Raw genomic sequence first — 27,268 nt, 5'->3', positions numbered from 1 at the left:
TATGCATCCTTTCTTAAGTGCACAAACATCAAGTGATAAAGCCCCATCTTTTTGAGGGACAAAGTTTGAAGTGGCTTGAAAAGTTGAGGCTTTAGAAAACAAACTTTGTTTTAAGCTAGGTGGCATAAAGAATAGAGTCCTAGACCTACAGTCAGGAAGACACGAGTTCAAATCCAGCCTCAGATACTAACTAGCTGTGTGACCCTGGGGTCACTTAATCTGTCTGCCTCAGTTTCAACTGTAAAACAGGGATAATAATAGCACTTCCCAGGCTTGTAAGCATCAAATGAGCTAATATTTGTAAAGCTCTTGCTACGTGAATGAGTTATTATTACTGTCAGTCTAGCTTACCAGTAAGAAAACTGGTCTAGGATGAATAGGATGACTACCACAGGCCTGATTTTGAATAGTTTATTAAAGGAAAGGTGAAGCATCAGTTTCAAATTGTACAAAAGGAAAAACCTCATATTGTAAATGTACAATTTACAGAAGTACTAGCAAAACCAATCAAGGAGACACTCAAAATACAAAAATCTATTTGACTTCAAACTGAATTGGAAACCCATTGGAGGTACCTAGATATTAAACCTTTTTTTGTTGTTTTTTTGTTTTCTTTTTTGTTATACAGTATTCTACAATTCTAAGTTAGGATTCAGTTTTCCACAGAGGACTGTGAAGAACAAGACCGGCCTGTGATTGTGACTCAAACCATGCAGCATCGATCATGATCCTCTGCTCTCCCAAAACTACTGAGCTGATATGTTAATGCAGCTATTCCTGCTGTCCTTCTTCCGAGAAAGTCAAAGTTCTAACAGCGCAGCTTTGTTGTCCCCTCTTAACCCTGGCTGAGGAACTGCTGAATTAGCAAGTCAAATATTTTTGGCAACCAAGCCTTATTTTGAGGACTGTACATACAGTTTGGAAAAAAGTCTTGATTTTTATGTTTATTAAAAGGATGAAGACATCCAGTTTTTTCCTCCTTCCCAAAAGGTAATCACTGGGTGTGCGGATTTTTATCCTTTTTAAAAAAGAATGAAATTTTTGGTAAAAGAGAAAGTCTCATGATTTTGTTGTAGTTGATTTAAAAATAACCACTTAATCGGAAATAGCCGTTCTTAAGCAGTGGATGGCTGTGTTTTGAAGTTCCAGTGCTAAAGTAAAGAATCAAAAAGGATGAGGAAAAGTTGTTTTCTCAAACTATAATAGCAGCAACTGGGCATAATCAGAAAAGCTAAGCAGAATGAAACTCCAAACCACTGAAGACATTTAAACCTCTTGGTACAATGGATTAGCTCAGCACTAGTTTGGCTTTTTTTCTGTTGTGAAAATTCCTGATTTTTCTCCCCCTGAAGAATAACTTTTAATATGCACAGTTAACACTGAAAATGTAGCTGGATTCCTTGGTAAGCTTAAGAACTTCACCCTCTAAGCACACACCTCTATGTAGCACATACTTCTAACTGGCAAAATTAATTTAACAAAATTATTCAGCACATAAGGGTATTTACTGCATGGGAAGTAGACGTATCTATGGGATGGTTAAAATTGCTTCTGAACGGCAAAGTGATTATTTTAGGAATTCATGATTATTTTCCTAAGGAAATGGCAGTCTGTGTACCTTGGGTTTGGCAGGGCATGATATAAGTGATAAAAACAGCAAACTGATAACTTGAGAACTGGTTGTTTGTTTTACTGAGAATACTTTATTTGCTGGTATAAGTTGCTAAAAATGCACAGAACAAATACCCATAGAAAATGTACTGTGTTCGTGTCTCCCTGGTGCTATATAAAATGCATCGTTGCACAGCATTTGTTGGAAAAGTGGCTGCATGGACATTACTGATTTTATGCCCCCTTATAAATAAAAATAAACCTTCTTTCTCAAGAGTATATAAAAGCTGGGTTTTTCATCCCTGTCTTGGGGGGTGTGTGTGTGTGTGTGTGCATGCGTGCGTGTGTGTGTGTGTGTGTGTGTGTGTGTGTGTACACGTGGTGTATGTGTGTGTGTGTGTTTGTGTGTTTGGCAGCAGTGCACTGGGTCAGGGCTTTGCCGTGGGCTGTCAGTGTTCTGCTCCTCTCCATGCCCATGGACCACAATGTCAACCACATCCAGTGTGTTCAAAAACACTCTTCTGCAACCAGGATGACCGGCTTATATAGCATCATTGCTAGTCAATGACTGACTGGCATAGGTTTAATAAAAATGGTTAGCTCTTAAAACATAAAAAGGCAAATGTTAAAACAGTTTTAAATTGTACAGCAGGAAAATAAAGTTAAAAATATTTTTTTTTCCACTCAATGCTGAGTTTTCATAAAACAGGTGTACAACAGTGTTTATCTTGACAGCTGTCTTAAAAATTTAAAATCCCCACCCCCCCATCCAGAAAAAACCACACACATCTGTATTGGGATAGTCCAGTACTAGAATACAAATGATTTTTCAGGTCAGTCTTTCTGAGGTGACTGTTCATTGACATTCCTTTGTGTAATTTACATGCTCCTCTCTTCTGTTCTGTCACTGCAAAAAGGGACTGACCTTAATCATTTGATTAAAAAACAAAGCAGATCACATCAAAAGTGTTTTTTTTTCATACAAGCTATCACAGTATATAGGCCTCTAGCTCTAAATAATAGAGTTCCAGATTTAAAAAATTTCTTCATCAGACTTCAGAACATAGGCATTCCAAATCCCTAGAAAAATTAAAAAAAATGTTATACATAAACCATATCTGAAAAATGGATAAAAGCCACTAATGAAAAGAAATATATAAACTTACATAGAAAGAAATAAGCAGAACTAAGAATCATATATACTATGACTATAGTGATATGAATGAAAAGGTCACAAAAAGGTAGTTGAACAATGAATAAATGAAAAACCAATGAAGGGGGAAAAAAAAAGAAAAACCAATGAAGGTCTTGGAGAAGAGAGAATAAACTATCCCTCCACCTCATAGACCAGAGGCGGGAGGCTACTAGGGCTGAATAACACATATGCTGTCAGAAAGGGTAAACGTATTAAGATGTTTTTGCTTAATTGTTGTTATTTGTCAGGAGAGAGGGCTTAATCTGGAGAGAGGGAGGGTTGAAATGACTGTTCTACAAAAGCAAAACGCATGTATTAAAAAGTACTGAAAAACTTACTGAATCGTCTTCTATGATAGCTGCAGAATCAAAGAAATCTGGCCTCAATTCTGCTCGTTCTCTTCGGTTTCTTGAAGGGGGCTGAAAGGAGAAGTCATTTAATGACTTGTTACCTGAGAAAGAGTTTCCAAACAATGACAACTGACTACAAAGATTATATTTCTCAAAAGGATTTTTCTTTTTGGTTTAAAAAAACTTGGGCTTGGGAATCTATTAATGAAAATTATGCATTTGTCAATATTAAAAATGACTAGAAACTACGTTAAAAATAACGGTAAAATTTTTGTTTTCTCTTAGGAGTATTTTATTTAATGGAAAAGATGATATTAATATTTTGCAATTTAGTATGTGTATTCATGGTTTAGTATAATCGGAGGTCAAATGCCAATGCTGAAAGGTAAACTGCATTTGGGCTTTTTCTCAAATTCAGTCTAAAGAATAACAGATTCAGAAGATTGCAATCCTTCTTGGAGCAACAGTCTTATAGACAGTCTTTAAAATGATTTAAGCTTATCCAAATGCCCATGAGCTCAATCACTTGGGGCCCTAACATTCTATTATGAGTACTGCTTTAACTCTGATCTTGACTAAAACTCATCACCTCCCCACCCAGGGAACTTAAGCAACAGCATGCAGTCAATACTAATATCTTTAAATATTTTTAAAAAAACTTGTTGAAATTTCTTTACCAGATCAATAACCATGGTGTCTTCAAATTCCTCATTCATATCTTCCAACTGACCCCGGGATGACATCATAACATCTTCAAAGATGGGCTCAGCATCATCCTCCATAAGGCCCCGGCTGAGGTGTGATAAGGGATACTTTAAAAAACTGTTCAAACTCAAAAAACCACTGCTGAGAGTCTAGTTCTTTTTTAGATCAATGCTGCAAACTAAAGAAAACAGGCTTCCTAAATGTATCATTTAAGTTCCACCCAAAGAAACAGGGGTTCAGCCCTAAAGGAACCTAGAACCTGCCTCTAATTTAATCTCAAATAAAACAGAAGTACCAATTATAAGAATCTTTAATTCTTTAAACTTTTACAAAGACTGATCAGTACAGAAATTTAAACCACTTCACAGATCAAAATTTCTAACATCAGGTACAGTTTTTTTTGTTACCACGACCCTTAGTTATGAATACTTACACTGCATTCCTTACTCCACTTCTCACTTTCATGTAGTTCATTCCTGTTCTGTCCTTTCGATTTAAGTCTTCTAACTTTTGTTGGCCTAACCAGGAGATCTGCATCTGAGGACTAAGAGAGACAGGATACTATTACTCATCTAACAGTGGCTGGTTGCCCAGTAGGTTAGAGTGCCATGGTAATTTGGCTTGATTACTCGTCCAAATGAGTAAGTTGGTTCATTTCTATGTCAAAGATTTCAATCTCAAATAGACATTTTAAAAACACGGGCCACTATTCATAAAGACACCAGGTAAGGATGGGGATGAATTAGCAGAAAACTACTTCTGAGAGGGTCCTTACAAGGTGAAGTGAACTCCTTGTCTGCAGACAGGATCTTCTAGAGGCATGTACCCTGGAGGAGGGGATTCACACTATACATAAACTTGTTTTAGGAGTGCTTAGGCTGAGGCCTGTGAACTTGTTTTTTAAATATTTTGATAATTGCATTTCAATATAATTGGTTTCCTTTAAATCCTAAGTATTTTATTTGGTGTATTTCAAAATCTTGTTCTTAGAAGCAGTTCATAGGCTTCATCAGATGGCCCAAGGGGTGCATGTCACAAAGAAGGGTAAGAGGGGAGGGAAAGGTGATTCTTGGCTCCTCTCCTCCCAGGACATTAATCTGTTGGCTTGGGGGAAGGAGGTAAAATGGACCATAAATCTGAACCAGTACTGTACAGTCTTGTACCTGGCCTGGCCTCCAGGGCTGCCTTTTTGAGGAAAGCTCTCGCTTTGAGTGCTTGGAAGAAAACCTGATATTGGAGCATCAGTTGTTTTGGAAATGGTATGAAGAGAATTGAGGTAACCCTTGGTCCTATTTCTGATCCAGATGCTGGATTTTCATGGTCTTCTTACAGGCCTGCCTCTGTTCCTACATTTCATAGATGATATTCTTACTCCCTCATTTCCCACCTTCCCCCCTGCCCCCGCCCCCAAAGAAATGATAAAACTCATCAGAAAAGAAACAAAACCAAACAACAAAAAGCAAGCCACAAATCTGGGAAATTTCCAAAGGACACCACTTAGCAATTGCTGCAGTTCATTACTAATAAATATAAGTTTTGTTTTTTTTAAAAGGAATTCCTTCTCAAAGCTTTTGCCATCTTACCTACCCCTGCCCTACCACCCAATCCCTTGGGTCTATACATATGATCACTTACTACCTGTTGCACTAATGTGCACAGTTTTGTTTCAAAGGGAAATCCAAAGCAACAGGCAACAGAGCTTGGGCAGATTAATCCAGCAAACAACTTGCCTTCATCTGCTGGGTTGATTAGTTTATCACTAACGTTGCAACCCTCCACGTTTATGTATTTTTAATGAGTTTTTGATAAGCGTATCCTTTACTTCAAGGTTGTACAAATTGTTGAAAAACTACCTTTTGTGTTTTCCGCATTGTTGCACTCTTCAAATGACTCCTTTTTAATATGCTTGCTAGCTTATTGCACACATTTTTGTCTTAGGTGTCTATACTGTTTTCCTCCTTAAATGTATTTTATTTGAAGGTCACCTGCTATTGAATTTAATAAATTTGTTTACTTGATTACTGCCATTAATATAGAACTGTCAGTAAAGTTTTTTGGGGGAAAAAAAACATGTAATGATCAGCCTGTACTCAGGATAGGGAAGGAGACATGCCGGAGAGAGGAGCCATTCTTAGGTAAAATGGAAAAAAGGTCACCTGAGAAAAGGAGAATGTGTCTTGTGGCCTCCAGAGAATTTAGGGTTCCACTAAGGAAAACACTAGCGAGTGAGGGAAAATAAAGAGGCTGGCCTGAAGAATTAAGTTTGTTGTAAAAGAAACCTGAGTTTTCATATGGGCTAAGAGCTCCTGGTCAAGGACTAGGACAAAATTGGCTTTTAGTAGGTGACTGAAATCTTTGGTTTAAAAGTGGGGACGATGGTGTAATGGTGAAGGATAATGGCTCCATATAGGTCTGCAATCTGTTGACAGAGCTTTGCTGTATGGGGAAGAAAGAGAAGCTAATGGAAGGCAAGCCCAGAGAAGATCATACTTGGACAATATGACAGAGACCTCATATTCCTAATATAATTAGGGGGCAGGATGCTTTCCCTCTCCAGCTGACCAAATTGTCATGGACTCCCAGGGCCAGAAAAAAGAACTTCTAAAACTCCAAAAAGGATGTATTAGAAAGAAGCCTATTATTTCTGAGGATAAAATAAGGATTAGATTAAGTAGAGACAGAGTTTCAAATATTGCTTTGCTTTCTGATTTGAAAAAAAAGCACTGAGGAGTAGAATAATTTCTCTCATACTGAAACCGAGCTGTCCGGACCATGAGGCCATAACCACCTCATTATTCCTCACCTGGTGGCAATGAACCCCCCCTAATTATAGCTGAAGTACCTAAGAGAAAATAAGTAGTCCCTGAAGTACTGATCTTGTAAGTTTTAAATATGAAGTGATAATATGTCCCTTGTCAAAAACCAGCCCTGGATTACTCTCTCCATCTGCCTCCTCTGCTCCTATGCACATGCTACCAAATGGAGCTAAAGGAAGTCACATGACCACACCAATTGCATTCATTGCACATTTATGTTCTCCAATTTCTCTTAGGCCCTCACTACAGCAAGGCAATCCTTTTATTTTCCTTAACTGATTCTCTATCTCAGTCCCTACAGAAACTCTTCTTTCTTCAGGTCTCTTACACCTCCCCATCTCCCCACCTCCACCCTCTCAGGTAAGGGCTGTGTCTTGCTCACTGAGATGAGGAGCTCTCTCTTCTCTCCTTTTATTCATCTCAAACCCCCCTTGACATCATCTCTCTCTTTCTTTTCCCAATGTCTGATGTTGAGGTGGTTTGACAACTTGTCTCATTCTCTCCATCCCTTCATCTTCTCCCACCATCTAATCTGCTGCCAAGTCCTTCTACCTTCATAACACCTCTTGTGTCTACCCCCTTCTCTCTTCTGACACTGCCACCACCATGGTGCAGGCCCTTATCACCTCATACCTGCATTACTGCCACAGTCTGCTGGTTGGTCTCCCTGCCTCACTGCAGTCCATCCTTCACTCAGTTGTCAAAGTGATCTCCCTAGAGTGCAGTTCATACCACGTAATCCTCCACTCTACCTGCATAATTCAATCAACTTATGGGATCTCTCATTACTTTTGGAATCAAATATAAAATCCTCTGTTTGGCCTGTGAAGGCCTTTATAACCTGTCCCCTTCCTACATTCCAATCTTCTTATACCCCTCTCCTCTTCACATATGTAGTACTGCAGTAGCACTGGCCTCCTTGCTGTTCCTTCCTTGACACCCAAGCATTTTTACTGGCTGTTCCCCATGCCTCGAATGCTCTTCCTCCTCACTCCCATCTTCTTGTTTCCTTTGAATTTCATCTAAAATCTTACCTCTTCAGCCAAAAGCCTTTCCTCACCCTACTACTTAATGCTACTATCTTTCTTCGGAGATTGTCTCCAATTTATCCCTACACATATCTTGTTTGTACACAGCTGTTTACATGTTGTCTCCATATGAGCCCCTTGAGGGTGGAGACTATTTTGCCCTTCTTTGAATTCCAACTCCTCCCATCTTCCCCAATCCCTATATAGAGTGCTAGGCACACCGTAATGGCAAGCAAAGTTGGATTTTTCACTGTTTGTTCTTTTGGAGTGCTTAGCACTAAGGCAACCAAGTGCCTTTGAGCCTTGCCTTTGTAGGAAAGCCCACACCCTTTTGCCAGTTAGGTCACAAGAGGTGTGAAGTACTCTGACCCTGAAGAAGTGTATATAAACTTAGAGGTTAGCATTTTGTTTGGGATTCTCACTCACTGAAAGAGTACTGTGTGATTTGATCAGAGGAGACTCTGGGTAGCGGTTGTTAAGGAGCATCTCCCCCAATCCCCCGCCCCACTTTGAAAACCCAGCTGTTCATGCCTCTCTCTCTGATAATTATGTGATTCTTTGGTCAGACAGCTAGAGGCCCGTCTGTTGATAACTGTGTATGTCTGCTCTATTTATACTGTCTCTGTTTGTAATTTCTGTTTGTATTTTCTCTGAAGTTCAGGGTGCTGGCTTTTCCCCCTGAACTAAGTGAATGATATATGTATGTTTGATTAAAGTGAGATTGTAAACCCCTTAAAGTTCTTTCCTTAGAAAAGCAGATCAACAAACCTATGCCAGCAGCCCTCCTGTGTGCTGGCTTTGTTGGTTGTACACCTCCACAGCAGCTGCTAGCAACACTGTTGTTACACACACACAGCAGATGCTTAACAAAAGCTTGCTGACTTGACTCTCACTCAGTCATTAACTCTTGGCAATCTGCAATCCAACCCTGATCACTTAACTCTCCAAAGTTACCAACCATCTTTTAACTGTCCAGTCTAATGGTCTTTTCTCAGTCCTGTTACTTCTCCACATTTGACCCCAAGGACGATCCTCTCTTCTTGGGTGTATCCTCTCTAAGCTTTCTTGATACTACTCTTACCTATCTTCCTTCTCATTCTTACTGCTTCTTCTCAGTTTCCACTGTTGGCTCATCATCCATATCATGGCCCCCTAACCGTGAGTGTTCCCCAAGGCTTTGCTCTGCTCTGAGCCTTATTCTCTGTTGGTGATTTGACTAACTCCCATGAGTTTAATCATCATCTATATGCAAATGACTCCCAGATATATCATTCACCCCCACTTTCTCCCCTAAACTCTGTATCACTAATTTCCCTTTACAACATGTCAAACTGGATGTCCCACAGACCCTTCAAACTCAACATGCTCCAAACAAAATTCATTACCTTTCTCCCCAAACTCACCCCCTATTTCAAAATACCTTTTTTCTGTTCAAAGTACCATTCATTAGTCTTAGTTTCCCAGGTTCCCAGTCTTGCCACTGTCCTTGACTCCTCATGCTTCTTGCTCCCACACACTCAATTATTTACCAAATCCCATTTCTACCTCCACAGCATTTTCACATCTGACCCCTTCTTCCTACTTTCACAGCCCCACTTTGCCGATCACCTGGACTGTCAGACACAATGTGTACCTAACTGGTCTCCCTGCCTCACGTTTCTCTCCAGTTCAACAAATGCCTAAATGATTTCCTTTAATTGCACTTTCTCTTTTCCATAAACTTCAGTCACTCACTATTGCTTCTGGGATAAAATATAAACTTCTCAACTTTTAAATACCTTTACAAACTAGTCCCAATCTATCTTTCCTGCCTTTTTGTACATTAGTCCTCCTTTTGTTTGCTACAATTTAGCCAAGCTGGCCTTTCCCCTGCCTTCACACACCAGACTCAATCTCCTATCTCCATGCTTTTGTACAGGCCCGAAATTTGCTCTTTTTCATATCTCCACCACATAGATTCTTTCTTTTCTTTCATGAAGAGCCTTTCTTAATCTACTCAATTCTTCTCTCCCTCTTCCTCAACCCCTGAAACAAACTTGTATTTATTCTTTATATACTTAAAGATTTTTTTCCCTGGTAAAACGTAAGATCCTTGAGAGCAGTGACTGTTTCATTCATTGAATTTGTAGCCCTAGTATCTAGGACACTGACCAAATCAGTAGGTGTTTAATAAATTCTTGTTGTTTCATTAAATAAAACATTACATGGTATGTATATTTTGAAGGTAGTCTGAAATTTAGTGAATGCAGATTGATCTTTCTTGAGTACTGGTGACAAGAAGGTCAGAATATGTTGATGCTGCACCAATACGTTCTGCATTTTTCATTTGTAATTATGGCACAAATACTTAATATTTGAGTGATAATCCCTGTAGATGCAGGTGCCCAGGCTTGGGAGATCATGACCCATAATGACATGAGATTTGGATTTGACACTTGAGACCAGGGAAAAGTATGAAATATCCAGTGGCCCTGGGTTGTATCATCTCAGTCTGGCCAATGAATGAGGAGCTAGTGCTGGGCCACAAGATAAGATAAATTTAGAAGGAAAGGGAAATTAAGTTGGGAGTTTTGGTCTGGTGATATTTTGAAATACGGGATGTTGGTAACTTTTCACTGCTCAGGCTTAGGACTCAAGGCACTACAGATATTTATTAAGTAACTACAGGCAACCAAAATAATGCCTAGCTTTTGTTAAATTTGCAAATAATTTTCTTGTTTGTTTTGATACAAACTTCTCATTTGCGAATGTATGGTTTTATTTTATTGATAGTAAAGCCTCAACTGAGAGAGGTAAATATCTGGTACTTGCCGAAATTATGATTTAAAAAAACAAATTTCACAATACTAAAAACTGCAGTGATATCTGAAATTTCTTTTACTTTTGGAGGGTACAAGGTAGTATGAAAAAATTCAAAAATCTCTTTTTACTATTTATGAAATAAAAATATTTGCATCTTAGATACCTTAAGTGCAGGAATTTTTAATGATTACTTACTTATGTAAAAAGTCTGGTTCAGACCCATGTTCTGACTCATGTTCTTGAATTTGTTCCCCTATCTGTCGATTATTCTCTCTCAGTACAGTGGACGTGAGCTGAGGGGTGGGCAGGGCTCCAGGTGTCTGAATGGTTGTGTCATTCCTGTTCAGCCATGTGCCATCCAAACTTTCTTCTGTAATAACAGTTCATGTTAAAAGTTGCCATACTGGATAAGACTCATACTTTATTCAACACAATATTTTTTCTGACAGGGGTTCTCACAGATGTTTCAGAGAGGAGCACTGTTGGCTCCCTGAAGTAACCCCAGAACATCACATTTCCTGAGAAAGTCATTATGTCTCTGTCATCCAGGAGCATATCTAAATATCTGAATACAGCTTATATTGTTTTTTGTCTGTAACACTTCATGGAACAATGAGTTCCACAGGTTTTTCTATCTTCGTTGTGAAGGAGAATGTCTTTGTTCCATACTTACCTTACTAAAACTTCAAGGGCTGTCTGCTTGTTCTACCAGTTCTGGGATTTAGTCAAGAAATCATTAATTCTTTAACTCCCATAACAATTTGTAACTTTTAAGATTTGGCTCATATCGCTCCTCAGTCTCTGACTTTCTTAATATTTGTTGGCTGTCACATAGAAGAAGATTCTTCTATTCCCTTGATTTTTTTATGCATCTAATACCTTTCTTAATGATGACCAGCAATATCTCTGGTTTTTGTAGCAAACTGACCTGTTATTTATCTTCAGGAAAAATTTGCAATGACTTTCAAGTTCTGCCTTGCATCCTGACGAATAGCTTAGATTCTATCCTCATATACAAAAGAGTTTGGTTTATTTTACCCACATGAATTAACCTTGCACTTGGCCATAACACAACTGGGCCACCATTTTTCTGCCTTCTTACCATAGTGTGAGATCTTTGCTTTACCAGACTGACATTTCACTTCCTAGAAAAAACCTATGAAAACTTGGGAAATTCCATCCTTTTTAAAAGAATATGAAATCCCTCACTCATATATTTATCCAAAACATGCCCCTTTTTTCATTTGTCTAAGATTTTTTCTATCCCTGACAAAAGACCCCAGTCCCAGTGTGACAATTTTTTTTCTTGTGTTAAGTTTTATCAAAGTATTTTTGAAAGTCTAAATAAATTGCTTTTACCGATTACCCTTTATGCTCATGGATAATCATCTCCTCAAAGAGCTTAATCCAACTTGGTAGAACAGGGGAATACCATAGCTGTAGAATAACATAATATAGAGCTTGAAGGAGCCTCAGGGATCACTCTCTCATTCGAATAGTGAGATACTGACTGATAAGATACCTTGCTAGAATTCAAAGCATACTGACAAAGTCTTTCAGGATATACTTATGGACAAGATGAAGAATTGTAAAGTGGAACCCAGTAAAGTCAGGTGGATTTATAGTCAGTTAAATAATCATACCCAAAGGACTGACTGATAAGAAGAAAGTTCCTAGGGGTATACCAAAGGGCTAAATATAAACACTAGCCTTCTATGACTTGTAAATTATCTCACTGTCCTGCATATTCTGTCTTGCTTAAGGTATTCTCTCCCCCTAAACTATGAAGAATCACTTAACAGTAGAAGTAATGTTAGATTCCAATTAATTTTGTGCCAATTACAGTGTAACTCTGGGAAAGTGGAATGAGAACTAAAAAAACCTGATGAACCTTGCCTAGAGCCACAGTGAACAAGGACTCATAATTATAATCCTTTTCTGTTTTAGGAAGAAAATGTAAGCTAAAAAGGAGGGAGGAAGTGAAAGGTAGATTGTATAGGAAAGTGAGGTATATGTGCTTTACTTCTTTTTCAAAGAAAATAATTAGCACACAATTAATGTAGTGATTCCCAGTGCCAGTAAGAGAAGCTAAGGACAACAAAAAGTTTGTTTTTTTTCATGCTTCTGTTTTTAAGTCTCCATTAAAATAATCTCCACCATTACTTTCTACTGAATCTTTGTTCTCTGTACACAAACATGTCCAGATAACTTTGATTTTTGGAAAAAAAAAAAAAAAAAGACAGGGACCCACCCATACTCTGCAAATTTGAATTTCTTTTGGTGCCATCTCCTTATTCACCATTTGTACACTGTGACTTTATTGTTGTTAAATCTTATAGGGCATGGGTATGTTCTCAAGAGCAAGGCATATCACATGGGTGATGCCAACAATACTGATTCCCCAAGAAAGGCTTTTTAAAAGCTATACTAGAGGAAAGGTGAGGATCACAGAAAAGTCAGGATTGCTTCATGGGATAGGTGGGACAGTGGCAACAGGAGAAAATAAAGCTGCCTGAAAGCAGGGATTACTTCATTTTTGTCTTTGCATATCCAATGTCTAGCACAGTGCTTTGCAGGATAGCCATTTAGCATCTGTTTGTTGAATTGTGTTTTTACTGAATGTGGACCAGAGAGAAGAAGAAGAACTACTTAGTCACAGAAAATGATCTTGGGGTTAGAACAAAAATGGCAGACAGGAGCTGATTAACCATGATGAGTAGTAAGATAGCAAGAGGACCTGGAAGCTCTTGTTGAGCCCCAGGCTCCAGACCAAATGTACTGTGGTTCCTAGGAGAGCTGCGGGTGGGAATGCAGAGTCATTTTCATTAAGCTTGAAAACTCATGGAGAATTGGAGAGGTGCTATATGATGGAAGGACAAATGTCCCAATGTGGGGTGGAGAGGGAAGGGAGAGAAGAGGAGTCTGAAGAATAAAAGTCAACCAGCGAGTGGGAAGTTGGGTCACATTCTACTCTTTCTGAAATACTCAATAATGGGCCTTCTCTCCAACAAAACCACATCTACTCTCATCTCAAAACCCTTTCTCATTTCACCTCTTGCTAACTGTAAAAACTCCTAACCTATTTATGTGTATGTGTGTGAATTTTTTTTGGAGGCGGGGAAGGCAGGGCAATTGGGGTTAAGTGACTTGCCCAAGGTCACACAGCTATTAAGTGTGTCAAGTGTCTGGGTTGGATTTGAACTCAAGTCCTCCTGACTCCGGGGCTGGTGCTCTACTCACTGTGCCACCTAGCTGCACCAGCCTATTTATTTTTGAGTCAATATTGGCTCATTATGTCCTAATTATTACTCAGTACAGTTGTGAGCTTGACTTTGATTTCTGGAAAAATTCTAGAATTAAAGGCTGGTTAGTGACCATCTAAAAATGGTGATCATAAGGAACAGCTCATATTAGATTAATCTCATTTGCTTTTTTGACAGGGTAGATCAAGGGACTGCCATAAACATAGTTTATTTAATCTTTCCTGTTATTTTTGTGGACAAGGCAGAGGTATAGAGGCTGGACAACAGCACAATCAACTAGGTAGATTCAAAATTGGCTAAATGGCTGGATTCAAAGTTGACTTGGAAAGAGTTCTCCAGGCATTTGGACTTGGCTGCACTCTTTAATATGCTTATTAATAGCTCAGATATAAGCACAGGTGTTATACCTATTAAATTTGAAGGTCATACAAAGTTGGAAGGGATGGCTAGCACAGTGGATTAGAGGTAGGATTCAAAAGACTATTGGGATGGTTTAATAAGATAAAATTTAATAGGGACCAACATAAAAATCTTTACTTGGGTTAAAAAAATCAACTTAAGTATAAGTTGTGGGATAAATAGCTAGATTCCTATAGTTCATCTGAAAAAGATCGTGAGGTGTTAGTGGATTGCAGGCTCGACGTGAGTCAATAATACCATCTTAGCCTACACTTTTCCATAACCAGTTTGGGCTGCTATATTTTGGAAAGGACATCAATATGCTTGAGAGCGTGTAGATATGGGCAACCAGCATGGTGAAAGGTATTAAGTTCATGCCTCATGAGGAGTGATTTTAGAAACTGTGGATGTCTGTCTCAGAAGAAAAAACATATTGAGGACAGGATATATGTCTTCAAGAATTTGAAACTCTGTCATGCGGGATGTTCTGCTTGGTTCCACAGAGCAGGACTAGAGATCTCTTAGATAGTGGAAGCTCTCAAGAGGAAAATTAAGGATCGATGTGAGTGACTATCTAAAGATAGACTGAGGCAGAAGTGACATATTGCCATTTACTGGAGGTATTCAAGTCAAGGACAAGTGATAAATTGTAAAAGTTAGACAAGGGGGCCTCTAAGGTTTTTCTAATTCTTATATTTTGTGATAGATGTTATGTTCTTTGAGGGCAAAGGTGTACTTCTTTTGCATCCTCCACAGTGGTAATATTAATTAAGATGGGACTTTTTTACTTTTTTCTCTTTTGAAGCGCTTATTTAGTCAAGTGCCCTTGATGAGTCTGGCTTTTGTTTCTTTGATTAAATTAGGAGTCTTTGATGACCTCTCTGCCTCAAGGAAAAGCCCAGTTTGCATGGGTTTGAGTGACATGTTTGTGATGCCAGAGGCTTTTAGGTCGCATGGGTTTGAGTCCCAGGTTTGTGATGCTTTTAGGTCACATGGGTTTGAGTCACACATTGTGATGCCCTTTGACCCTGAACAAGATATAGAAACCCAGAAGCTGGTGTTCTCCCTTGGGGCTCTCTGCACTGGAAGAGTGGTGTGGGACTCTGGGCAGCCATTTTAAGAGCCCCTGGCTTGTAAACTCAGATATTGATGCTTTCCTGGTAACTATGAATTGTGATTTGGTCTGAAGCTCAGGTTGTGGGCTTTTCCTCCTGAACTAAGTGAATGATATTTGTATGTTGGATTAAAGTAAGATTGTTAATCCCTTAATGTTCCTTTCCATAGTAAAGCAGATCAAAAGAACCTGTGTTAGCAGCCTTCTGTGTGCTGGTTGTTATTGGTTTCACACAACCACAGTAGCTGCTAGTAGATTGTTGCTACAACAGCGCAGGAAAGAGTCTCATCTCAGTATGATTTCTCAGTTCATAAGGAAACTTAACCCTTCTGGTTTCACAATATACAACCAGATCAAACTTTTAACTCTCAGGGTTAAGTCATGCTTACCTTCCACTCTCTTTTTGTGAAGTGGTGGCCGTCCTTTCTTATTCCTTACTGATGAAGCTTTGCTACTGCTGCTTCCACTATTCACTGACATTCTGTCATCTTCCCCTCCAGTGACTAATGAGTTTCTGTAGGAGATGAGTGGGAGCCATACATCTTCCCTCCTTTCCATCATCTGCTCTGTCAGGAATTTCTCTAGGTATGAATGGCTAAAAACACAGAAGAACAATCAATAGCTTCTTATGGAAGTAGTTTGTGTACCATTTATTTTATTCTTCTCTCATTACCAACAGAAATTCTCTAAATAATTTTTCTCTCTTGGATCCTAAATTTTCCTTAGCTTTCCCCCCTTTCCCAACTTCAATGCTCATGAGTTGCTATATGTTGGAACCCTCAATGTCACAAGGGTTCCTTCCTAACTCTTCAACATTAGATATATGAATCTTTCAAAGACAGAGATTATCACTTTTCTTTGATACTTTCATTTATGCTCAAATCGATTTAGGATGAAACCTCAGACCTCCAAATTCTCTCCCTCTTTATAGGTGTATAATGGAAAACGTTCTGGATAAGGATTTAGAAGACCTGGATTCCAATTCCAATTCTGGTCCTATGCAATTATAGGGTCAAGTCATTTCAGCTCTCTGATCCTTTACAATTTCTTCATAGGGAAATTTGGATAGTAATATTTCACTAGGATTCACAAGGATTGTTAGAAGGAAAGCACTATGTAATTCTTAAATTACTACATAAGTGTGAGGTATTATTTAAAATTCCCTTTTACATGATCATAGTTGAATTTTCCCATAATTTATAAATGGGAGGGCAAGGTGCTGTCTATAAAATTACTGTACTGAACAAAAGGTGACTTTCCAGGTACTCTTTTTAAAAGTAGAAATAATGCTTCTAGTTGCAGTTTCTCTTCGTTACAGATTTGTTGCAAACCTGTACATAGTCTATTTTTATCTAAATAACTTTCTTTAACCATATTTTTAAAGGAAAATTACTGAATTCAATAAATATCAAGAATAAATGATAAAAATAATCTGTTTTCTGAAAATAAGCATAGTACAAACAAATTTATTATTACAGAAAGCGGGGTGTATGATGGCTAAGATAATAGTAAAATAATTTTAACTTGCTGAGATGCTCAGCAAGTGTGTGGCCTTAAGAGGGTTAGAAAAGATTCTCTAAGAGGTCACTAGTAAAGGATGATTACATACAATCTTGAATAAAAAGATAAAAGAAGTAATACTTAAGAAGGAATCATGGTATACTATCAATTACAGACAGGGGTATGTTTTGGGAATTGAAAGTTATATCTGGACCACAGATTCTTTACCACTGCCAAAGGAACTATTTTCCAAAGTGCAACCATTTTGAGGCTAGCCTAATAGTCTTCATTCAATTCAAAGAAAAAATAAATCACTTACACCGTCTTTTTGTCCTGCCGAAGAAGTTTAGAAGAGAATTCACTTAAAACTTCAAGGAAAGCCAGGTTAGGAGGTGGATACTCTTGTCCCTTTTGATTTTGGTATTTGAAAGCAAATTCTATGCCATCTCTGTAGTAAAGGAAAAAAAAATGCGTATTGTAAAGGGAAGTCTTCTTAATATCATTAATACCTTATTTTTCCTGATGTATTTTCCTTCTTTCTCTTTGTCCACTAGTTATATGTGCTATGTGAAATTAACTGAAAGTATATTTTATGGCATTATTATTACATGTGTGATATAAAATTCAGGCAGATAAAATAGATGGCACACGGATATTTCCCCTCTAAAAGTATTTTAACAATTTACGAAGCTTTAATTATTCTATAAAATTATCCTATTCCAATCATTGTACTCTAGTAGTGTAAACCTAGAATAAGCAAAAAGAGGCAGCATATAGGAACAGGAAAACTAAGAGTTAGGAGGCCTGTGATAAATACCTAACACTGGTGATTACTGGGCAGGTGGACAACAAGAATTTATTAAGGGCTTTTAGCAATACTAATATTACAAGCTGTGTAATTCTGTCTAAGTCACTTAACCTCTCTAAGCCTCCGTTTCCTTATATGCAAAATGGTGATAAGACTTGTGCAACCTGTCTCATAGGGTTGTTTTGAATGAAATGCTTTGTAAACTTGAAGTATTATATCAATGTGAAATATATTATTACATATATTTTAAAGTGGCAGTATGAAACCTGGACTTTTATAAAATGATAAAGAAAGAAGTGAGGAAAACTAGGGGAAAAACTTATATAACAACAACATTGTAAAGAAACCCCCTTTAAAGGCTTAAGAACTCTGAGCAACACAATGATAAACATGACTCCAGAGGACCAGTGATGAAGCATGAGACATACATTTTGGATATAATAAACATGGGGATTTATTCTGCATGACTTATTTTGGTGACAGTTAAATTCAGAATAAAAAAAATTAAGTAGTAGTGTGTACAATGAAGAATCCCAGGTCCAGGAGTCAGAAGACCCTGAGTTCAAATCTCAGACACTTGACACATGTACTAGCTGTGTGACCTTGGGCAAGTCACTTAACCCCAATTGCCCTGCCAAACAAACAAAAAGAGTTTAAAAAAAAAAAAAAGAAGACTCCTAGAGAATAGCTCTAATTTTGGCTCAGCCCCGAACTAGTTATGTGACTTTGGGAAAGTCATTTAACTTGTCTTGGACTCAACTTCCTTGTCTGGAAGTTATACGGTTGGAGTAAATAATTTCTAAGGCCTCTTTCAGTTCAGCAAATTACAAAAACTTCATAGTTCCAGAAGTCTATGAATTAAAAAATGGATGAAGTATCTATTTTAGAAAAATAATTTTTGAAAAAAGAATAGATCCTAGAGAGTCTCTGTGTAATAGTATGAATTCTCTCTCTCCCACTTCCCTCTTTTCCCTATTGAGAAAGCAAGATAAGCAAAAAATCACAAAGATATAGTTAGTCAAGCAAAACAAATCCTCTCATTGGCCATAATGAAGAAAAAAAATATGCCTCAATTTGCACTCCGAGTTCATCACTTCTCTATCTGGAGGTGGATAGCACGTTTCATCTTGAATCACTTGGAACTATAGCTATGTCACTGTGTTGATCAGAATCAAGAACATATTCTTGTCCATGTATAAATTGTTCCCCTGGTGAGTAGAGCACTGGCTCTGGAGTGAGGAGGACCTGAGTTCAAATCCGGCCTCAGACACTTGACACACTTACTAGCTGTGTGACCTTGGGCAAGTCACTTAACCCCAATTGCCCTGTCTTCCCCCTTCAAAAAAAAAAAATTAAAAAAAAAATTGTTCCCCTGGTTCTACTCACTTCACTTTGCATCACTTCATACAAGTCTCAGGTTTCTCTGAAACCATCCCTTTCATCATTTCTTAAAACAAGATAGGATTCCATCACATTTACAAACCATACTTTGTTCAGCCATTTCCCCAGTCAATGGGCAACCCCTCAGTTTCCAATTCCTTGTCACTAAAAAAAAAGCTGCTATAAATATTTTTGCACATGAGTCCTTTTCCCTTTTCTTCTGATTTCTTTGGGGTAGTAATAGTAGTAGAATCACTGGGTCAAAAAGAATGCATGATTTAGCAGCTTTTTGCATGTAGCTCCAAATTGCTCTCTAGAATAGTTGGACCGGCTCATAGCTTCACCAACAGTGCATTAGCATACTTATTTTCCCCAGTCCCTCCAGCATTTGCCATTTTTATTTTCTGTCAACTTTACCAATCTGATGGGTGTTAGGTGGTACCTCAGAGTTGTCTTAATTTGCCTTTTTCTAGTTATTAGTGACTTACATTTTTTCACATGGCTATCAATAGTTCAGATTTCTTTTTCTGAAAGTTGTCTGTTCATATCTTTTGACCATTTATCAACTGAGGAATCACTTACTTGTGAAGTGTTGCAACTGCTTCCCTGGTCTTGATTTGATCCAGCCCAAAGGTGAGAGCAAATCTGCGTGCCAATTCTTTAATGCCACTGACATGGGCAGATGTCCTGTCCAAGTTGGGGCCTTGTTCTTGAACAAGCTCATTAAATAACTAGAGGAAAGAAAACAAAGGTTTAAAAGCCTAAAGGCTTTATTTTCCCCCTTAGGTTATGATCTTTCTTTATTTCTATAGTATCTTGGGGGTGGTGCAATTGTTTTGTGTAAGTGATTACATGTATAAAAATCCAACTGATTATTATCATATAGTTTTATTATAAAGATGGAACATATATCATATTTTAGTTCTGAAAGAAAACTGTAAGACTGTATGATTTTAACTAGAGTGTAACTAGAGAAAATTTGGAAGGACCCGCAAAGCAGCCTAAATCGAAAAGGCTTGCCTATTCAGCAGACAATTCTCACTTTGGGAGGGGCCTACCTACTTACCCTTACCTCTAGATTATCCTACCCAATTGTTTCTACTTTTTCTGTGTGTCAATAAACACACATGGAAAATTACCGCAAGAAATTTTCATTCATTTCTTCAAATCTACAATTTGTAAAATACTGGTATTATTAACTGAAATCTCAAGAAACCTACTTTTAGTAAGCTTATGTGAATTTAGAGGGAAATAAACATTGTATCTTTTGGGAAAGTCCAATTATTTACAGCTGATGCCTCTATGTCCTAGTGACCTGCTAGTTAACCTCAAGCCATTTTTTTCCTCATCCCTTTAATAATATTGTCCTCCTAGAGCTGACTAGGCTGGGGATAAGTTTTTTCAAAAGCCCTCAGAGTTCTGTGGAGGCTAATTCTCATTAGATTTTCTATTGCTTGGTGTACAGATATACTTCAACAGTCCACAGCTTGAAGCTGAGCCACCTGTATTGTTGAGAAGTTGAAAGATTCACTTAAGATATCACTGCCCTTTTTCTTTGTTTTTAGAATAAAATATCATCCTCTATCCAAACTATTATGTATATCTGAAATTCCATTAACTTTTTACTGTTTTACCTTAGGTTGATTTTTGTTTTGGGAGACAGTATTCCCTTTAATCAGTATAAAAATTAGGTCAATTATCCCAGGACATACTCCCTTCTCTTTCCCAAACTTATTACATTGCTCAATTTCATTCAGAAACCAGAAGAATTGGAGGAATTATGAGATTCTATCAACTCTGACCCGGGTCAAAACCACTGCTCTCAGAGAAGGGGTTGTGCATATTCAGACTGGTGATCCTAAGCATTAACTATGATCTTTTAATTCCTACACTTCTCATAAAATATATTTGGGTTGACACCTTTTGGGCATTTATTCTGCACTTTGGTATCTCTAAACAGAAGTCAGACAAGAAAAATAAGAAATTTTCTTTAATGTGAGGAACTCTGATAGGAGTTAGTAAAGAAAGAAAGAAGTTGGATCTATTTGTAGCAATGAGATCTTGATTACCTATGAATTAAAATGATGTCTTTTATACCTCTCCCTTCCCTAACTACCATAACGAATATTAAGTTAATAGAATTATTTACTTATTTGTGTTTTACTTTTCAAATGGAACATTTAACATGACAATCATTATTTCCAAACTGATAGCTTCAGCTATTTAGGGAGTAGAGGAGTCTTTGTGACTCTGTCTGCTCTAGCTTTTGAATGTCAACTATAGCAATGTCTAATGCAAAGCAAATACATGTACTTATGCTATGCAGGGCAGAAGAAGACCACTGGAATGAGTCTGTATTACAGATAAACTTTAGATTTTTCTTACCTGCTGTAAACTGAGAATGAGGGTTTTTGCACACTGAATCTTATCGATCTGCCTTGTTTTACTCAATGTCTCCTTAATGATGTCACCATAATCATTGTAATACTGTGAGGAAAAAAGACAATGTTGTTTTTGAAAATGTAATTTAACTGACAAACTGTAAGTAATGAATGGAAGGGGAGGAAATATGGGGTGGAGAAAAAACTACCATATTTCCCCACGTATAAGATGCACCCTTTTCCAAAAAATTTGGGGTCTAAAAATTGGATGCATCTTATACAGTGGTTGTAGATTTTTTTAAACTTGCATTTCCTGCTTTTTCCCGCTTGTTTTTGCGCTCATTGTTGTAAATTTTTTTACTTGCATTTCTCACTTTTTCACATTTGTTGTCTTTGCGCTCATTGTTTCACATTTGTTACCAGTATATTGGGTTATGTTTTGCCACGTTCTGCCCAAAAATGGCTCAGAAAAGATTTTTGTACAGTGCTGAATTCAAGTTAAAAGTGATCCAGTTTGCAAAAGTGAATGGAAATTGTGCTGCTGAACATAAGTTTGGTCCTCCTCCAACTGAGAAAACAATCCAAGACTGGCTATGGGAAGAAGAAACCCTACTGAAAATGCCAGGGCAGAAGAAGGCCATGAGAGACAAGTCAGCAAAATGGCCTGAGTTAGAGATGGAATTGAAGATATGGATTGCAGAGCAAAGGGCAACTGGAATTCCTGTGTCCACAAAGATGGTTCAGCAATGAGGCAAGAGGAACTGCTGATGAAAAAGAAGTTACTGATTTCAAAGGAGGACAAAATTGGTGCTTCAGGTTCATGAAACAGAATGGACTAAGCATGTGAACACACACCAGACTTGCCCAAAAGATGCCTGAAAGCTATGGGCAGATGAATAAAACTTGAGTTCAGTAACTTTATGTAATACATTTTTTTTTTCAAATTTCAGGCCCCCAAATTAAGGTGTGTCTTATACATGGGGAAATACGGTAACTTCTGTTTCTTCGTATTGACGTATTTTGTTGAATATTAAATACTGAAATATTTTAAAGGCATATATTTCCTGCCAAGGAAATAATTTGTCCATTAAGCACTCCTGCAGGAAACTAAATACCTATTCAATACAGAGTACTAAAAATGGGCACATTTCTTTATTCTCAGATTTTTCTCAATTAGAAAGACTGAAAGAAGACAAATTTCATTTCCTAGTGAAAAAGGATGGATAAGACAGATAAAGATGAGTTTGTATTTTATTATTCATCAATTAATACTCATCAGGCATTCACAAAGTAGTAGAAGCAGAAAATACAAAGAAGGCAGTCATTCTCAATGAGTTTATATTTATCACAGTTATTATTAATTATAGCTAAGTAAAAAAGTAAGTACTTTAGATTAAAATGATATTTAGAAGTAATCAAACTCCTGTTCCAAGTGTATTTGGCCATAAAAATAAATCTACTCCCCTCTCATCATTTCTCCCAAATACTTGATCACTAATGTTGCCATTATAATGACCTGAAAGTAGTCCTGTATACATGAGAGCTGGATAGCTAAGCTGTTTATTTAAAAAACTAATTCTGGAATCAATTAGTCAATCTACAAGCTTGTATTAAGCAGCTTCCATGTGCTAGCCACAGTCAGTCACAAGCATTTATTAAGAAATGTGCTAGATTAAAAAAAATGTGCTAGATACAAAATAAAAATACAAAAGAAATGTGCGAGATACAAAAAAAGAAAAAAAAAGCAACAGTCTCCATCCTCAAGGAACTTATATTCTATTGAAACAACCCATATACATGGGCAGAAATAAAGTATGTGCAAAGTAAATACAAGGTAATTTTATATAGGGGAGGACTAGTAGCTGAGGAGGAAGAAAGGAATCAAGAAAGGCCTCATGTGAGAGTGGGTACTTACATGGAGTTCTGAAGGAGGCCAGGGATTCTAAGAGGCTTGGGGGAGGATGGATTGCCTTAGGTATAGTATGTGGGAGGGACAGTAAGTAGACTGGTTTAGCTAAACTACAGTATATGTTAAGTGAAGTCAGATTTAATAAGTCTGACAAGGGGCAAGATTTTTAAGGGTTTTAATATTTTAACAAACTCTTAACATAAGGCTTGGCCAAGATACAAAACAAGAAAATTTTTGCCTGCATTTTTTAATAAGTCAAAACGTAAAGCTAGCTCCTCTTATTGAACTATAATTAGTTTATATTACCTTATTCATTATAGAATAAGCACACCCATAAAGGATCTGCAACCTGTTGATCTTGAAGCCTGATCTGGTAGATCAAGCTATTTGGCCTGACAATGTTTCCTTCTCTTTTAGTTTCCTCCTTTTGGGCTCTTCCAAGATTTGGAAAAAGTTGCTGACCCTTTTCTTTCTTTCCCGTATGCCCTGGGAAGATGTGGCAAAAAGAACACTGGAAGAGTAGCCAGAGACATGGACTGGTCCTAGTTAGCTGGAGGACAGACAGACCTTGGGCAGATGGTTTTGCTTCTCTGGGTCTTAGTTCCCTGATCTGTAAAATGAGGGCATTTGATGAGATGGTTTTAAACTTTAACAGACTCATATTTCATACCTCTGTTGCCTCTCCCCCAAATCAGGGGTAAACTCGAGGCTCTTATCCTCTTGCAAGGATAGAAATCTTATTCTACAAAGTCTGTACAGTGCTAGATAATATATACTGGTTATTTCTCTCTCTCATCTACTCAGAAGCCCGAAGGAGAACCAAGTCACAAGCATGTCTGAATCAGAAAACCTTCAACAAAGCCCAACCTATCAATTAGCAGAGAAAACACAAAGGTCATCATCTATTGTCATCCTTTCCATTTTTAGTTTGAACGCCAAATTTCTCTAAGAGTTAAGGATACAAAGACCTGTACCTTCATGTAGTGTTTGAAGATGTCAGCAGCTGCATGCATGTCCACAATGTCATAAATGATAAGTTTGCTAAAGGCTGCCAAAAGGTTTCTTCTCTTATGTAAGGCCTCGATCTTGTTAGCTTCATCTTCCTCATCACCTTCTAACCATAGGAGGTGAAAAACAAGTTAGGAATCTCAGTTCTCATTTCAAGACAAATTAGAAACAATGAAAAAACTAGTTTTTGATTTGCTTTTCATTAAAATTTTATTTAAATCTTCAAAATATTTTCCATTTTAGAAGGAAAATAAAAGTATTTTTATTTGCAGTATTAATAAGGACTTGTGTTGCTATTATTTTAATTTTAGGGTGGCATAGTCATTTGATTCAAAGTACACAAAAAAAAGTATACTGTTATTTCCTCCTAAGAACTGCCTAGTAAATGTTTCAGTTAAAAAAAATTCTAGTAAAAAGTGAATGTTATAGTATGGAGGCTGCATGACCATGTGCTGTAGTGTTATAGATAATTCATCATTTGGGTAAAGGTTGGACCAGACAAACTTTGAAAAAATTTAGTACTGTGAATCTAGTATCACTTTATTTTCATCAGTTTCAATTTAAGTCAACAAACATTGACTATGCACAATTATTTGAAATGATCTTGGGATACACAATGTTAAAAATGAAAACTTGTTTGTGAGAAATAGGCAAAAATCTTAGAATCAGACTTCTTACTTTGACAAAAAAGGTCAAGTTATGTTCCATGTGTTCTAATGTCTTAATGTATAAAGTGAGTTCAGAAAGTATTCCTTTTCAGAAAAGTTGATGAAGGATAAGCTTAAGGAGTGGGTTTGATCTGAGGAGTTCCCCAGCAAACAAGTTCCTCTGTAGAGTGTGAATACGCCCATGGGTATTTTGTTAAGACAACTCCTGATTAGTTTTTCGAGATTAAGGCTGCTCCAACATAAACTGGCTGGTTTGGAGACTTGTCTTGGTATCTCCTAAGGAATGACTACAGGATGCCCATTCCAAAGGTGAATGGAGGAGTCATTCATTCCTCTGTTCCAGATTATAAAAAAGGAGTAACAGTCCTTATGCTTTTTTTGGTGCCTTTTAGTTGTATCCCTTTTCCCAAATGTAGGAGTTAGGGTTTGGGAATGGTAGGGTATGCTAGAAAAGCACACAGAAGCTACATGAATTAGCCCACATGACCTAAAAGAAGAGTTCACAATGTTTTGAACTCCTGCCTCCTATATACAGAAGGAGGAATATTTTCTAGGCAGTGTGGCCCCAATCTCATGTTTTAGCAAACAAGGGAGATTTCTTGGGCAGTGCTAGTCTTGGGGGTTGTCTTGACAGTAACCTCAAGCTCAAGAATTTGGAGACAGGAACTTGTAGAGCACAGAGTTCCCAAGCACTGTGTCTTTTAGCAAAAAAAGAGGCTCACTCTTATGTCGCTATGGCTGAAGAACAGTAAAGGAACTAAAGTTAGGACATGGAGAAAGTAAGAGACTGGGTGGGACAGGCCTGCACAACTTGTGGCCAGAGCCACTTGCAGCACGACAAAAGATTTCTTCTACATACAAAGGATGTCTTCATCTACATTTTTCAAGGGCCGCCTGAAATCCTTTAGCATGCTATGAGCCACCAAAGGGCCATAAGTGGCCTGGTAGACTGCAAGTTGTGCAGGCCTGGACAAGGATCTTACTTGCTATCACTGAGAGTTATCTGGATAGGGAAGGCCTGATAGAAAGAAAGGACACCTGTCCAACAGCTCTAAAATATTTGTCTTCTACAGGTCACAGGAGGCATGATAACTTTGGGATAGATTGTATAGGATCCTGTGGGAGAGCTAAGGCTTCAAAAGAGTGTCAGAATGTTGCCCTACTGGCAAAACTAGGTTCAATTTCCTTTCAAAGGGAGAAGTTTTTGGGCTACTGTGAATACTTTATGTATTTAGAATTCTATTTATGGGCTCCTTTACGTCTTCTGAACTTTTTTTAAGTGAAATTAGGATTGCCCCTGCCTGATATGCATTTGTTACCTGGCATGCTTGAGTGGGAGCTGGGGGCTCTTTCCCTTGCATCTGCAGACATCTTGATACGAACATATTTTGTATATTTACCAGTATATTTATACTATGAGTAGGTACACATAAACTACAGAGACAGTGACCCAATTGGGTCAGCTTTTTAGATTAGACCTGGATACTGTGAACCCAGCCTAGGAGGGCACTGGGTCATGGGTTACATAAAGATAAAACACAAAATTCATTGGTTTATATAGCCTCTGACACGTTATCAGACTCATTTTCTGAGTGATATAATTAGGTTCTGCTGATTTTTCATTTCATGGACTTGCTAAAGTTGAAGGTTTGTTTTGAATGAAGCTCTTTACATTTGTACATCAGTTTATTTCTTGAATTAGTGTATTTTCAAATACATTCTAGAGCAGGAATCTCTTACACATGCAGAAGAAGGAGGATTTTAAAGTGAGGGAATCTGTGTTTTGAAAAGGCCTTGAAGTAGGAATATGTCTGGCAGAATCCCATACAACATTCTTAGGTTTTTGGACAAACAGCTTAAAATATTTTTGTGTTCTATGACATTTTGAAGTACTTCTTCATGGTTATGAGCGCTGCTTGTTTTGCAATTGGGTCAAATATATTAGTAATGTTATTAATTACTCCTATGAATATTAAGAGTTTACATGTAGCAATATTACTTAAAAACAAATTTCCTCCTGTTCCTTAATACAGAGGTTGTCTTTCACTGCATCTGTCTGTCGTGCAATTATTATATTAATTGGCTCCAGAGGAGAGATAAGAAAATGCATCCCTTTTTGTGGAAGAGGTATACATAGAGTAGTAGGGGTGTGAAATATTCTAAGTACTGTTAGACAAGGGTGATATGTTGGTTTTGCTGAATTATTATTTTTTTAAAGTCTAAGTTTTGAGGCAAGTCTCCTTTAGGTAGAGGAACAGAAAGAGGGTAATCAGAAATGAATGTGATGTAAAAACAGAAGCATAAAAAATCCACTGTTTGATTCAGATGCTG

The 27,268-nt window shown here is 37.6% G+C and overlaps 1 protein-coding gene across 1 annotated transcript in view; it reads right to left on the bottom strand.

The window, feature by feature from the left end:
- Window positions 1–396: 396 nt before the first annotated feature.
- The window catches only part of STAG1 (stromal antigen 1), a 376,851-nt gene continuing 349,979 nt past the window's right edge, over window positions 397–27,268 (bottom strand). Inside the window, exons 25-34 of the mRNA XM_036742693.1 lie at window positions 24,236–24,375; window positions 21,357–21,458; window positions 19,554–19,702; window positions 17,103–17,231; window positions 15,673–15,878; window positions 10,703–10,877; window positions 4,295–4,405; window positions 3,834–3,948; window positions 3,145–3,225; window positions 397–2,691 (exon numbers count right to left, since the gene is read on the bottom strand). Of these exons, the coding sequence (XP_036598588.1) occupies window positions 2,668–2,691; window positions 3,145–3,225; window positions 3,834–3,948; window positions 4,295–4,405; window positions 10,703–10,877; window positions 15,673–15,878; window positions 17,103–17,231; window positions 19,554–19,702; window positions 21,357–21,458; window positions 24,236–24,375 (1,232 nt within the window). The 3' untranslated portion in view covers window positions 397–2,667. The remainder of the gene's footprint in view (window positions 2,692–3,144; window positions 3,226–3,833; window positions 3,949–4,294; window positions 4,406–10,702; window positions 10,878–15,672; window positions 15,879–17,102; window positions 17,232–19,553; window positions 19,703–21,356; window positions 21,459–24,235; window positions 24,376–27,268) is intronic.

This window comes from Trichosurus vulpecula, chromosome 2 (genome assembly GCF_011100635.1).
Source record: "Trichosurus vulpecula isolate mTriVul1 chromosome 2, mTriVul1.pri, whole genome shotgun sequence".
Classification (NCBI taxonomy): domain Eukaryota; kingdom Metazoa; phylum Chordata; class Mammalia; order Diprotodontia; family Phalangeridae; genus Trichosurus; species Trichosurus vulpecula.
This window is presented reverse-complemented; position numbering and strand designations above follow the sequence as displayed.